Consider the following 12866-nt stretch of genomic DNA (forward strand, 5'->3'; position numbering starts at 1 on the left):
TATACATATTATTATTATAATAAGAAATCTATAAAACAATTCACAACTTTGTCCTAAAGGATCCTGTATGTATTTAGGAACAAAACTTTGTTATGACCACTTTGTTTGAAAAAATAATTAAAAAATATCGTAGGTGTTTTAAAAACATTCAAAAAATCGTAAATTTTGCTGTCATTCCATACGACGTCGATTGTGAATTAAACATATATAAAAACATGAATATTTTTTTGACTTTATATACACATATTTTAAATGTTGAAAACACTGACCATATTACAAATAATTATTATTCTTTTATTCAAAAATTTTAAAAATATTTTGTGAGGAAATTTTTATTATAAAAGCTTGAACCAAAATCCATAAAATTTTCTAAAAATCACATTCTAATATTTCTGTGGTAAAAAGGCAAATTTCTAATCCGATTTAAATTTTAACAAAACATAGTGTTGAGTACGAAGATTTAAAAATTGTGAAAACATGATTTTTCATATTTTGAGATATGTACTTTTTAATTTTTGTCACAGATTTGTTATCCTATAATTTTTATAAAACATTTTAAATAACAAATAACATTTATTATAACAAAATTTATGCCTTTGATCGTTTTATTAATAACCGCAAAACCAACTTTGCTATTTGTAAAGTTACATAAGTATAACAATAAACTTTTAAAACTTGTACAACTTTAACAAAAATAAATTTGTTAACTAAAAATTAAATAATGTAATAAAAATTGGCTAAAACAAATGTTTTCTACTAAAAAAAATATTAGTTTCTTTGTCATCATGAGTTCATAAGAAATGCTTGTTTCTTAACTAACTCTTTAAATGTGCTAGTATCGCGTGCTATTAACTCCTCATATCGCCCCTGCTCAACAATTTGTCCATTATCTAGTACGGCTATAGAATCAGCATTACGTATAGTGGATAAACGATGTGCTATGGTTAGACAAGTTCTGCCTTTGGCTAATTGTTCGAGTGCATTTTGTACTAGTTCTTCGGAAACGGAATCTAAAGCGCTAGTCGCCTCATCCAATATAAGAATGGTGGGATTCTGTGAGGAGTAGAAGATAAAGAAGTATTTTGAATCATGGGTTTTTTGTTTTTTCTTAATTAAGAAAACTATTTTTTTCCAAAATTTTTCAATATATTATTTGTAGAGAAGTGTAAATAATATCTCTCACCTTTATTAAAGCTCTAGCAATGGCTACTCTTTGTTTTTGTCCACCACTTAACATCATGCCTCGTTGGCCCACCATGGTATTGAGGCCCTGCGGTAGTTGAGAAGTGAATTCATCAACATGAGCTTTTCGAACAATTTCCTCAAATTCTGATTCACTTATTGATTGATCCTTATTCAAGCCATACAAAATATTGTCTTTTATGGTGCCAGAAAATAAAACAGGTTCCTAAAAAAGAAAACGAAATTCTCTTTAAAAAAAAAAACTATTTTTCTCCAAACAACTTCTCTCATTCACCTGACTCACAGCACCTATATGATTTCTTAACCATACAGGACTTAAGTCTTTCAAATCCACTTGATCCAGCAAAACTCTACCCTGTAAAGGATCATATAGTCGCAACAGCAAAGTGGCTATGGTGGTTTTACCCGAACCGCTACGTCCCACTATAGCTGTGGTTTGTCCTGGTTTTAAAGTTAAATTAAAATTATCTAAAACTACACTATCCGCTCGAGCAGGAAAACTAAAATTAACATTATCGAATTCAACTTCACCGCGTGGTTTCGTCTCTGGTATTACGCCAAAATTTAAGGGAATCGAATTTTTACGATCAAATATTTCCCAAATACGTTGGGCCGATCCCACACCCTTATTTAATTCGGTATAAAAATTGGAAAGACCATTAATAGAAATTGCCGAATAACCAGCATATAATATAAATGATGTTAAGGCGCCTATAGTTAAAGCATCTTGTACGACTAAAGAACCTCCATAGTATAAAACGGAAACTATGATTATATTGCCAGACATGCCAGTCTGTAAATAAAAGAAAGTGCTATTATAAAGACTTTTGATTTGTCTAATAAAAAACTCACCAAACCGAAGAATAACGATTTGGCCATAACTTCTTTGTAGCCTAGATTTAAAGCTTCTGTTAAGAGATTATCATAAGATTTACATTCCTCTTCTTCTTTCGTAAAAGTCTTAACAGTTTTAACATTGCCCAAACGTTCTTCGGCTGATTTGGATATATCGGCTAATTTGTCTAACAATTGTCGGGTTATCGTGCGTACATAACGACCATATATAACAGCTATTCCTGCCACACAAGGCACCACACAGGTACTTATGAGAGCTAATTGCGGCGAAGTGTAAATCTAAAAAGTAAGACATTTTTAAGAAGAAAGGTAAGTGTTAATTTATTCTATTTACATTCTTACCATCATAGTGGTGCCGGCCAAAACCATGACAGTAGAACGTAAACCGTCTGATAGGTTTTGACTTAAGGAGTTGCCCACTAAGTAAGTATCAGTAGCCAAACGATTTACCAATTCACCGGTGCCTTTTCTATCAAACCAACCCACTTCTTGATGCAGCATGCGTCTATACAATTTAGAGCGTAAGTTGCGCACAATACGCAAGGCTAGAAAGGAAAGTTTATGAACCTTGTCAACATATTTTCTAGACATATGAAAGCATAACTTACAGGCACTATTGAATAGATAAACCCGTCCGAAATTAGCCAAACCACCCACCACAAATATACCCAATAGTATAGCGGAGAAATGTTTTAATCTATCTAAAGCTTGTTCACCATTAGCACCCTCCTTATCGAAAATAATGTCCAAAATTTTACCCAAAGCAAAGGGTACACTCATAGTTATAGCCGAGGAGATAATCAAACAGCCAATGGCAGCTGAAACAAATAAAAATAACAAATTAACTTTGCTTCTGTTCTTAACAGATTCGCAGCTATTACTATCAATCGTTCCCAGACTCAAAATTTCTTTTGGAATTGTTTTGTTTTTTTTTTTTAGAAAACTGGAAATATTTACCTGTTAAAACCAGTTTTTCCGATTTGGCCAAACTAACCAAACGCACTATATCACCTTTCTTTAGTTTAACTTTGGGAGCCTTGGCTTTTCTTAGTTCCGGAGCAGTATTTTTCAATCTTAACAACCAGACATTTTGTTTCATTAGGTGCGTTGTTAACAATTGCCCTCTGGCGGCATTAAAATTTGTGTTCATTTTCCCTGATACATGATTGTGCCTTATCGTAAATGATCTCCAATGCTGCTGGTGATGGCCATAAACATTTGTTGTGTATTTAATGGTGGGTGTGGACAAACGTGTACATTTTCCCAAGCACTGCAGCAACATTTTGATTTATTTTGCAAAACTTTAAGGGATCTAATTTAAACTTTAAACGGGTTCATTCAAATTTTTGGAATATTTTAGTTAAAAACACTTATTTTAAGGTTTTCTAATACTACGAGCTCAAAGAAAAAAAATTATGAAAGTATCATTACGAAAGTGTAGAAAAAACAACATAAAACGAAAGAAATTAATGTTATGTCAAAAACAGCTGTTACCATAACTTGACAGCACTTTCATGTTTCAACTAAAATGGGTGTACGAGTGAGATGGTTTAAAGAAAATCCGTTATATTTAAATTCTTAAGAAGAAAAATCTTTAAATTTCTTATTAAATGAAAAAAACTAATGTCTAGTTATATTTCTGAAGATTGCTTTTAGTACTAAAACTCGTCTGTATATTACGTTCTGAAGATAAAATGGAACACAAAATGATTTTATATATACAAAATTAGAGATTTGTAAAGGATCAGAAACCACAAAAACAAGTTAATGCTAAAATATTCTTTACATCTACTCCCGAGAATGTTATTGCTAGATGCCCTTATTAAAATAAGTTTAAATGTTGTTATCGCCTTCTATTTCTTATATTCTTGTAAATCTGTTCTGTTTTCCTTTAAATCATTAGTTTTTTTATAATTGAATAAAATATTAAAAGATGTATATAAAAATTCTATTAATTTACAATACAAATGTCATTTTAATTGCAATCTGCATGCTGGCAACCCTTTTTCTCCTTCTTTTAACTTAATTTTTTACTTTCCCTTTTATTAGTTATTCCTTTAATTTAAAGTAACAAGTGTATTGTAATGTGTCGGTAATAAAATATAAAAAATAAGTTAAGAAAGTGTTATTATAAACAAATAAATATATAAAAAGTATTAATAAAGTGTTGTGCTACAATAATATTAAAGAAAATAGCAACAAAAATAAAATAATAAGAAATTAATTGCAATTTTATAAAATGCAATTCTCTCTCACTCGTAATTACGCAACAGTTTAATAATCTCTCTCTTAGTTTATTCTCTCTCATTTTTTTTGCAATTCTTTGTTTTGTTTTGTTTTCATTGTGTTGCGGTCATTGCCTTTTAAAGTTTGCTAAATGCAACACGTGTTTTTAATACAAAAAAGTTTCGGAAAAAATTGTGATTTGTTATTTAAAATAGTTTTAGTAATAAAATTAAATAGTTTAAGTTGATAAATTTGAAATAAATATAAAGTTTGATCAGTGTGTAATATTTTGCTTATAAGTAAATCCATTTCGCGACGGTAGTTTAGTTAATGTGTTTGTGTATGCGTAGTACTTCGCTAATAATTGCAAGAAGAATTTAATAAAAATGCAGTCAAATAGTTCCAGTTACATTTATGTGGACTCCACTAGACTAAACAAGGTAAGTTGTATTTTCCTTTTTTACAACATAGAAATATAATTTAATATTTGTGTTTCTAGGTAGGTACTTCAATATCATTGCTGTCACTGTACATATTCATAAAATTGTAGGGCTATTAACGTAAAACTAGTACCATGACCGTTTCTACGGAGGTGTGTAGGTTGTCTACGTTGTTCGCGAGAAAGCTCCGAACTATCTAATTAACCTACTCCTATCCACCGTCTACCCTCATGACTATTTTAAGATTTAACTACATACATAAATTACAAGGAGACAGCCATAAAGTCTGCCCAATGAAGTCCATGAGTGGCAATTAATATTTCAGCTTACGTTTGTGTTTCAAGTTTCCATTCTCTAGATTACTTGAGAACTGTTATATTATGACTGTCTCAAATCTTTCCTACAAAGTGGACAATAAAGTGACGTTTTTTTTTTAAATACTTTTGATGTTTCTGGGGCTGACATCCCTAGGCCGGTAATTTCGGGTCATTCCGGTACACAAAAGCGGTTGTCGGGGAATGTCCTTTTCGGATGCATTGACTATCTTCTGAGATATGTATATTGACTAATTCTACCACTCATGGTATTGCACTTAAAAACTCAAAATAAACCCAACAAGCTTATGCATTTGCTGGGATTTTTAGCCTTTGGCCGAATAATTCGAGTCATTCCCGTACGTAGAGCCGGCTGTCAGGGAATGTTCCAATTATCGTCTAACCACCTGGTTGTCTCTTATTCCTCTTTCATCTGTTATAAACTCTTTGCAAACGAAATAAAAATACGGTCGTCACTTTAGTGTTCATTTTGTTGTTGTTGTAACAGTTCGACTGTGGCCGATAGTTCTTTCCTGGGGAAAAAACTTTCGGTTGATACAGCTGTCGCTGGATTGAAAATCTTTGGCCGAATATGACTCGGGTCGTTCCGGAGCGAAGATCCAATTGTCGTGGAACGTTTTTTTTTAAGTGTGCGTGGGTATAGTCATCAAGTGATCATGAGAGCAAACATAGAAAACTTAAGCGAAAATCGACATTGCCATTGACAATTATTGGCATGCATATGTTAAAATAGATAGTTTTTAGTTTGTTGGTTGTTAAGGAGTAACTGTTCCCATTGAATGCTGAGTAATTGTGGTGGTTTATACAAAAATCTACTTCTAACTTTGCGGTGTAGTAGCAGACAGTAAATTGAGAATATTGAAGAAATTTAGGAATCTTTAGGAGACCGTTGAAATACTGGCCTCCAAAGTAAAATTAATTTAATTTGAAGCTTAAATATTTTATAATAGCAAAGACTGTTCATTTTTTCTCTAATCGTTGTATAATTATGTGGCACGTTTGTCCCAAATGTTAAAACTGTACGCTTAAAGGTAAAAGATTAAAACTTGTTCCGAAAGAGAGGGACTGTTTTCACTAGATTTTATTAAATTAGGCACTTAATCTTCATATCATAAAATACATTTTTAATTTTAGTTTCATATTAAGATATTGATTATTCAGTTCACTAGTTATTAACAGCTACATATCTTCAATGAAATTTATTATATTTTCCCAATGCAATGTAAATAGTTCTTCTTCTTGTTTCTCTCACTCACAATAGAATGATAAGCAAAATATGTAAACAATGTTTTTGTATTGTTACGAAAATGAAGGGCAAAAGAATGCGAAAAGGAGAGATATTCTCATGAACAGCTGTTCATAAAACACAAATAAACTTGGCAGCACTTTTAAATTTTGTAAACTACAAACGGATATAAACAGCTTTCAGCTGTTTAGGAAGTGATTAAGAATTGGCCGCACTTATTTTTTGTTTTCGTAGATCTTAAGCGGAAATCTCTAGTCAACAGGTGCCAGCTGTTTAGGAAGTGATTAATTAGTTGTGGCATTAATTATTTTCATTTATTATACAAAAACCGGAAATTTTGGAAATTTTTTGATAAATTTTCTTTTTATAGAAAATTTTTGATAAATTTTCTTTTTATAGGGAATTTTTGATAAATTTTATTTTTATAGGGAATTTTTGATAAATTTTCTTTTTATAGAAAATTTTTGATAAATTTTCTTTTTATAGAAAATTTTTGATAAATTTTCTTTTTATAGGGAATTTTTGATAAATTTTATTTGTATAAAAAATTTTTGATAAATTTTCTTTTTATAGAAAATTTTTGATAAATTTTCTTTCTATAGAAAATTTTTGATAAATTTTCTTTTTATAGAAAATTTTTGATAAATTTTCTTTTTATAGAAAATTTTTGATAAATTTTCTTTTTATAGAAAATTTTTGATAAATTTTCTTTTTTTATAAAATTTTTGATAAATTTTCTTTTTTTTTTAGAAAATTTTTGATAAATTTTCTTTTTTATAGAAAATTTTTGATAAATTTTCTTTTTTATAGAAAATTTTTGATAAATTTTCTTTTTTATAGAAAATTTTTGATAAATTTTCTTTTTTATAGAAAATTTTTGATAAATTTTCTTTTTTATAGAAAATTTTTGATAAATTATTTTTTTTTATAGAAAATTTTTGATAAATTATCTTTTTATAGAAAAATTTTGATAAATTTTCTTTTATTGAATATTTTTATAAAATTTTGTTTTTATTTTACATATTTGATGAAATAAATATTTTATGCAAAATTTTCGAAAATTTTTCATTTTATAAAAAACTTTCGTTAAATATATTTTTATGGAAAATATTTTTTATAAAATTAAATTTTACAGAAAATATATGCCAAAAATTTACTTTTAAGGAATATTTTTCATAAATTTTGATAAACATTCTTTTTATAGAAACTGTTCGACTTAGAAAATTGTAAAAAATTTTTTATAATTTTACTTTTTATAGAAATTTTTTGATAATTTCTTTTTATTGAATATATTTGGTAGTAAATTGTTTGAAAAAAGCAAGAAATAGTTAAAAATTTATGTTTGAAAAATATTCTATGAGAAAAATCGAAACTTTTTTCTTAAAAACTAAAGGGTTTTCTTTAAAGAGTTTAGAATCTATCCACCGACTACCCTCGTGACTATCTATTTTAAAATATAACTATATATATTAAAAGTAGACAGTCATAAAGCCTACCCAAAGTAGTCTATATCTCTTAAGAGTTTAGACTATATATACTTATTGATAAAACAACTTGTTTTGTAGAATGTTTGTCTCTTTTAAGGTCTCAACCAGAAACATAATAATTCGCATAAGTTTACGTAAAAATTATGGAACTAATACATTGTTTCAATTAATTGTTTTTCGCAAAATAAGAAAATTATTCACAAATATTATAAACCATTTAACCAGTTGATATTTGACAAAGAACGCATTTTGTATTGATAATTAACCCCTTGATGGAACTATATCTATAAGTTCTCCTATATTATCTTAACTCTTTTTACTTTGTCTCCCGCTCTCTGCTTTTGTTTTCTATGCTTTTGATTATTGGGTTTTTGAAATGAAAAACAACACGTGTGTGCAAAAATGATTAGATAATTTAACCTTAAAATTATTGAAAATTTTAAAGGCCTAATAAATGTGTGTAACAAGTACATGGAAACATAGAGCATGTTCTTGTTATCACTATAAAATAAAGCTTATGTACATAATTATGTTTACGAAATCAATTCTAAAAATAAATTTATGTAAAAATTGTACACGCACTTGCTGTTGCTGATAAATCACTTAATTTTTGTAGTAAATAGTAAAGTGGTTTGATAAAAGTAAACTTAAATAAGAAACTAAGGGCAATAGAAGTACAAGTACATAAATATTTAGAAGTTTTATAATTGCCAAAATTAATGTTGAACTGTTAAAGAAAACTTGACAAAAATAGTTTTTCCTAGAATTCTATTTTTATTTGTTCCTTTTAAAATAAAACATCAATATTTTTTTATGTGGTTACATGAGTTTTTAAAAATTTAATTTTTTTATTATTAAATTTTTTTCACTTTATTATTGTTATTTAATTTATAATATGATTTTGAAATCTTTTGTGTTTTTTTTTGTTGTTATGTATTGTTTTAAGACAAAAATTATTAAGAATAATTATCGTTTAAATTAATTGATTAAATAAGTATGTAATATATGCATATGTAAGTGTATAATATAGTAATGATTAATTAATTTAAATGGGTGAAAATGAATGAATTAAAATTTTTAATTTTTAATTTAATACGAGTATGATGATATTTTTTAAATATACACAAATAATGATTGCCTGATTTATTATTGGCATTGCCGTTTTTTTTTTTGTTTAAAGAAAACCATGAGTTTTTTTGTTTAGTTTATTTTTCAAATGTATTCGATACATAATTTTTTAAAGTATTTATTCGATTATATTTATTATTAAATAATTAAACTAGAATAGAGGACAAAGAAATAATAATAATAATTACAACGAGGAAAAGAGTAAAGAAAAACAATAAAAAAAGGCAAGAAAGTAAAAGTAATCAAGAGAAAAAAATAACAAACAAAAAAACGAAAAAAATTATACAACTTATATTTAAACATGTTAATATATTATTATTATTATTATTTAAATTTAATTTTTCTTTTGTACAATTTAAACAAGAAGACAATATTAAGGAAACGAAATTAAAGAAAAAAACGAAACAGTCTTTATACAAAGCCTAAAACTTAAACAAATAACTTTTTAAATTGTTGGAATTTGGAAAAATTAAAAAAATCTCTTATTGCACGGCAAACCAAAGAATTGAAAATAATAATTTACAAAAATATTTTAGCAGAAGAAAGTTAAAAAAGAATTTATTAAGTTTGTTTTGACTTCCGGTTTGTTTATGTTTTTTAATATTTTTAAAATATTAATGATATTTTTCTTTAAATTTTGTTTTATTTTTTTATGCAAAAAAATGTACAGGATTGGTTCATTTATGAACTTTAAAGAAATTGGTCTTTTTGTTTTTTAAAGAGTTCGTATTAATTTTGTTAAAACTTATTTTAAATACTGTTTTTTTAGTACAACTTAAACTTAAAAAAAGTCTTACAGAACTACAAATAATTTGAGCAAACGCTTTTGTTAAACTTAAAATTAAGACAAACTTTTGTGGAAATTCTAAAGTAGATCTTTAGTTTTTGTTTTGTTTCTCTTGTTTTAATTAAGTCATGTGTTTTATTGTGTAAAACAAAAAAAAATCTAATTAAAATTTGGTTGTGTGGCAGTGGGCCAAGCAATTTTGGCATCAATACGTTTATAGGCTAACATGCAATGTTTGCCTTTGGCAGCCAATCTTATATCCTGGGGACATTCACTCTCATTAAGCAATGTTTCTTCACCATCAACCAACTTAAATAGAGCATAATCTTGGGGATTAGTAATGCGGGCTTTGTGGGCTATAATGCGGCATACTTCACGGGTAGAGGTATGAGGTCTTACAGGCAGGGTGCGGGTTTGTAAAGAACCATTACATTCATCGGGTATAATAACTCTTAAGACAGAAGAGCAAGCTGGCAAAGAAGAAGAACGCCACTATAAAAGAGAAATATATATAAATTAATATAAATTTCTTAAATTTTCTATATAACAAACAAAACTTACATCCAATGAACCCGAACCACTTTCATTTTCTGAAGCCATAAAACTTTTCAAAACATGCACCGCACTACAGAGGGCTGTCAAGTAATAGCCCGGTTCGCCATTTAAAAGTGTGGGCTGCAATAAACCCCACATGAATTCAGCTTCTATTTCTGCTCCCACAAAACCACATTTAGCTACTACATACACTAAAATGGGCAAGAAATCATCTGCTCCCAATTGTTGTCCCCTGGGACAGCCAGTAGCATCAAATATTGTTGATATAACACATAAAAATAATTCCAATTTTTCCAATGGTAATTCAGCTTCTTGCAGGCGTAATAATAAATTTGATATGATTTGCAATGAGGTCGCAGAAGGCGGTGTTACTGTTGGTCTTATACCAAAATCAGCCGCCGAACGACCACAGGCATATTTGACATTTTGAGCCAACAGTTGTATATCTTCCGAACGGGTATAGTAGTCAACAAACATGCCATACAAATGTTCTCGTAATGGCAGCACAACCAATTGATGCATCACAGTCTCTAGAATGGCATCTAAATTTAAAAATTCATCGGATTTTAGTCTTGATCTAGCAGTTTCGACTTCTTGATGGAATTTGCCTTCACCATGTTTAACTAAATAATTCTTCATGCCATTCATAAATTGTCGCATATTGCGCATGACCACCTGGGGTGCAGCTTCGCGAGAATCTTTTGTGCATGATATAAAGTTTTCAATGTTGCGGGCAAAGGTAGTACATTGATCGGCGGCCAATTGGAGAGTGTATGAGCGTACAGTGTCTCCGGGACCGCCATTGCAGAGATTAATTTTATTACGTGGATGACCTAAAATAAGAAAAAATGAAAACATTAAAAACTTAATTCTTGGAAATTTTTAAAATTCTATAACTAGTTTTCTAAGTTAAGGAAAGATTAAAGGACATAATTTATAAAAAATCTTAACCTAAATTAATTTCTAACACCCCCCTTACTCTCTCCTATTCTTCCTCTTCAACTTACACTTGATATTATTCCACATCAACGTTAACATACGTTTTAAAATCTCCATACAACATTTACGCATACAAAATGCATCCTCTTCTGCCGAATAACCTTCACCTAAATAACGTCTATAAAGACGTTTATTTTCGGCGCTGGCAAAACCAAATCCTTTTATCTCCTCAATATGACTCATATTCAGAAGGATGTTTCCATTATCATCGAGTCGAAAAAACTGCTTAATATCATAATGATCACAGCTATTGATGGGATGGCAGAAATCGCCAGTCTCTTGTATAAGATCCTTAATGGATGAACCAGGCGTTTTGTCCTTGGCCGGACATTTGCCAATGGCACCCATTATGGAGCAAGCCAAAGCTTCAGTCTTAAGTTGCGAACGATCTATGGCACAGTCTTTAATAATACCTATAGAACAGGTAGGTGGTGTATTCATAAAAGATTCTTGCAGTAAATCTTCCCTTATACATCTACGTTTTTTATGTAATTTTGGCGAACATTGATTCGAAGAAGGTGGTGTTGTGGTAAGAGTGTCAGGTGGCGATGAGCTCTTCATTGGTGGCAATAAACCAACTTCTATTTTATCAGCAAAAAATAGTTCAGACAGTGAACGTTTATTATAGGAACGTTTTCGGTTTTTCTTTGAGCTCTTTTTCATGTTGTTATCATCACATGATTCATGTAAAACAGTCTGTGTAAATGCCGCCTCTGTTAAAGCGTTTACTTCCGCCAGCTGCTGGTGCTGCTGCTGTTGTTGAGTTCTCATATTTACGAACTCTTCTTCAAAGTCAGCCGAAAAAAAGTTGTCCATCATTGTAGAAGGATTTTCCACAATCTCCCATTCGGACATGATTTTCAAGAAGACCGCTTCCTCTTTGTAATTGCGCACATGATCGGGATCTTGAAAGAATATTTCGGGATCAACGATTTCGATGTTGTGGCATGAGGCTATTCTTACGATTTTTTTACTATCTAAATTGGAGTCGTTAGTACTGGGCAATGGCAAGCTTTGTGATTTGCTTAGATTATTGACTGCAGTCTTCTTGACCCGTTTGTGTTTTTGCTGTCTATGAGGGTTCTCGTTGTTTGCAGACGACGACTTTTTGAACCAATTCATGATTGATGTGATAACGGTTTTTACCGGATAATACAAATTGACGAAAACGAAAGTTTCTCATCAGCACACGCGCCCCCTTTGCGAAAATTCAAAACAAGACGAACGAACGGGTCGTCTACCGTTAAAAATACTTTTATGGCCAATGTTTAGGAGATTTATAAAAATTTATTAAAATCAACAAAATTACGTAAACTTAAATCAAATATTTAAATACGCGTTGTTAACCGTCTGTCTTGCTTATAATTATTCTTTACACAAATGTAGTGTTTACACTACACTTTATTAATAAAATTTATAATTCAAACTCGATGTTCTTAAAACGAAGACGAGTAGTAAACTGCTTGATTATGCCACAGAACTGAATGGTTTATATTAAACGAACATACAAGGTTTTCTTGCTACTACACACACACTCTCTCACTCTTCTTATGCTCTCTATTACAACGTTATCTATAGTGTAACGGTAGTTTAGCTCTTTTGGCT

General features: G+C 29.6%; 3 protein-coding genes across 9 annotated transcripts in view; 1 reads left to right on the forward strand and 2 right to left on the reverse strand.

Moving 5' to 3' along the window:
• Positions 1–12866, forward strand: part of LOC111685044 (protein vreteno) — a 125851-nt gene that overhangs the window by 3493 nt on the left and 109492 nt on the right. The window lies entirely within an intron of this gene.
• Positions 568–3487, reverse strand: LOC111679291 (ATP-binding cassette sub-family B member 10, mitochondrial). The gene is made up of 7 exons (XM_023440834.2): positions 3016–3487; positions 2667–2876; positions 2401–2603; positions 2056–2337; positions 1478–1996; positions 1184–1408; positions 568–1053 (listed from the first exon to the last, which is right to left on the reverse strand). The coding sequence occupies exons 1-7, from the start codon at positions 3338–3340 to the stop codon at positions 784–786; spliced, it is 2034 nt and encodes a 677-aa protein (XP_023296602.2). The 5' UTR covers positions 3341–3487; the 3' UTR covers positions 568–783.
• The window catches only part of LOC111679282 (protein sprint), a 290124-nt gene continuing 287085 nt past the window's right edge, over positions 9828–12866 (reverse strand). For 4 of the 5 annotated variants that reach the window (XM_023440821.2, XM_023440822.2, XM_046946857.1 and 1 more), the window contains 2 exons: positions 10269–11095; positions 9828–10199 (listed from right to left, as the gene is read on the reverse strand). In XM_023440821.2, coding sequence (XP_023296589.2) covers positions 9867–10199; positions 10269–11095 — 1160 coding nt within the window. In that variant the 3' untranslated portion in view covers positions 9828–9866. Of the gene's footprint in view, positions 10200–10268; positions 11096–11269; positions 12718–12866 lie in introns of those variants that run through there. The other variant, XM_023440824.2, reaches the window with a different exon arrangement.

This window comes from Lucilia cuprina, chromosome 3, assembly GCF_022045245.1.
Source record: "Lucilia cuprina isolate Lc7/37 chromosome 3, ASM2204524v1, whole genome shotgun sequence".
Taxonomy (NCBI): Eukaryota; Metazoa; Arthropoda; class Insecta; order Diptera; family Calliphoridae; genus Lucilia; species Lucilia cuprina.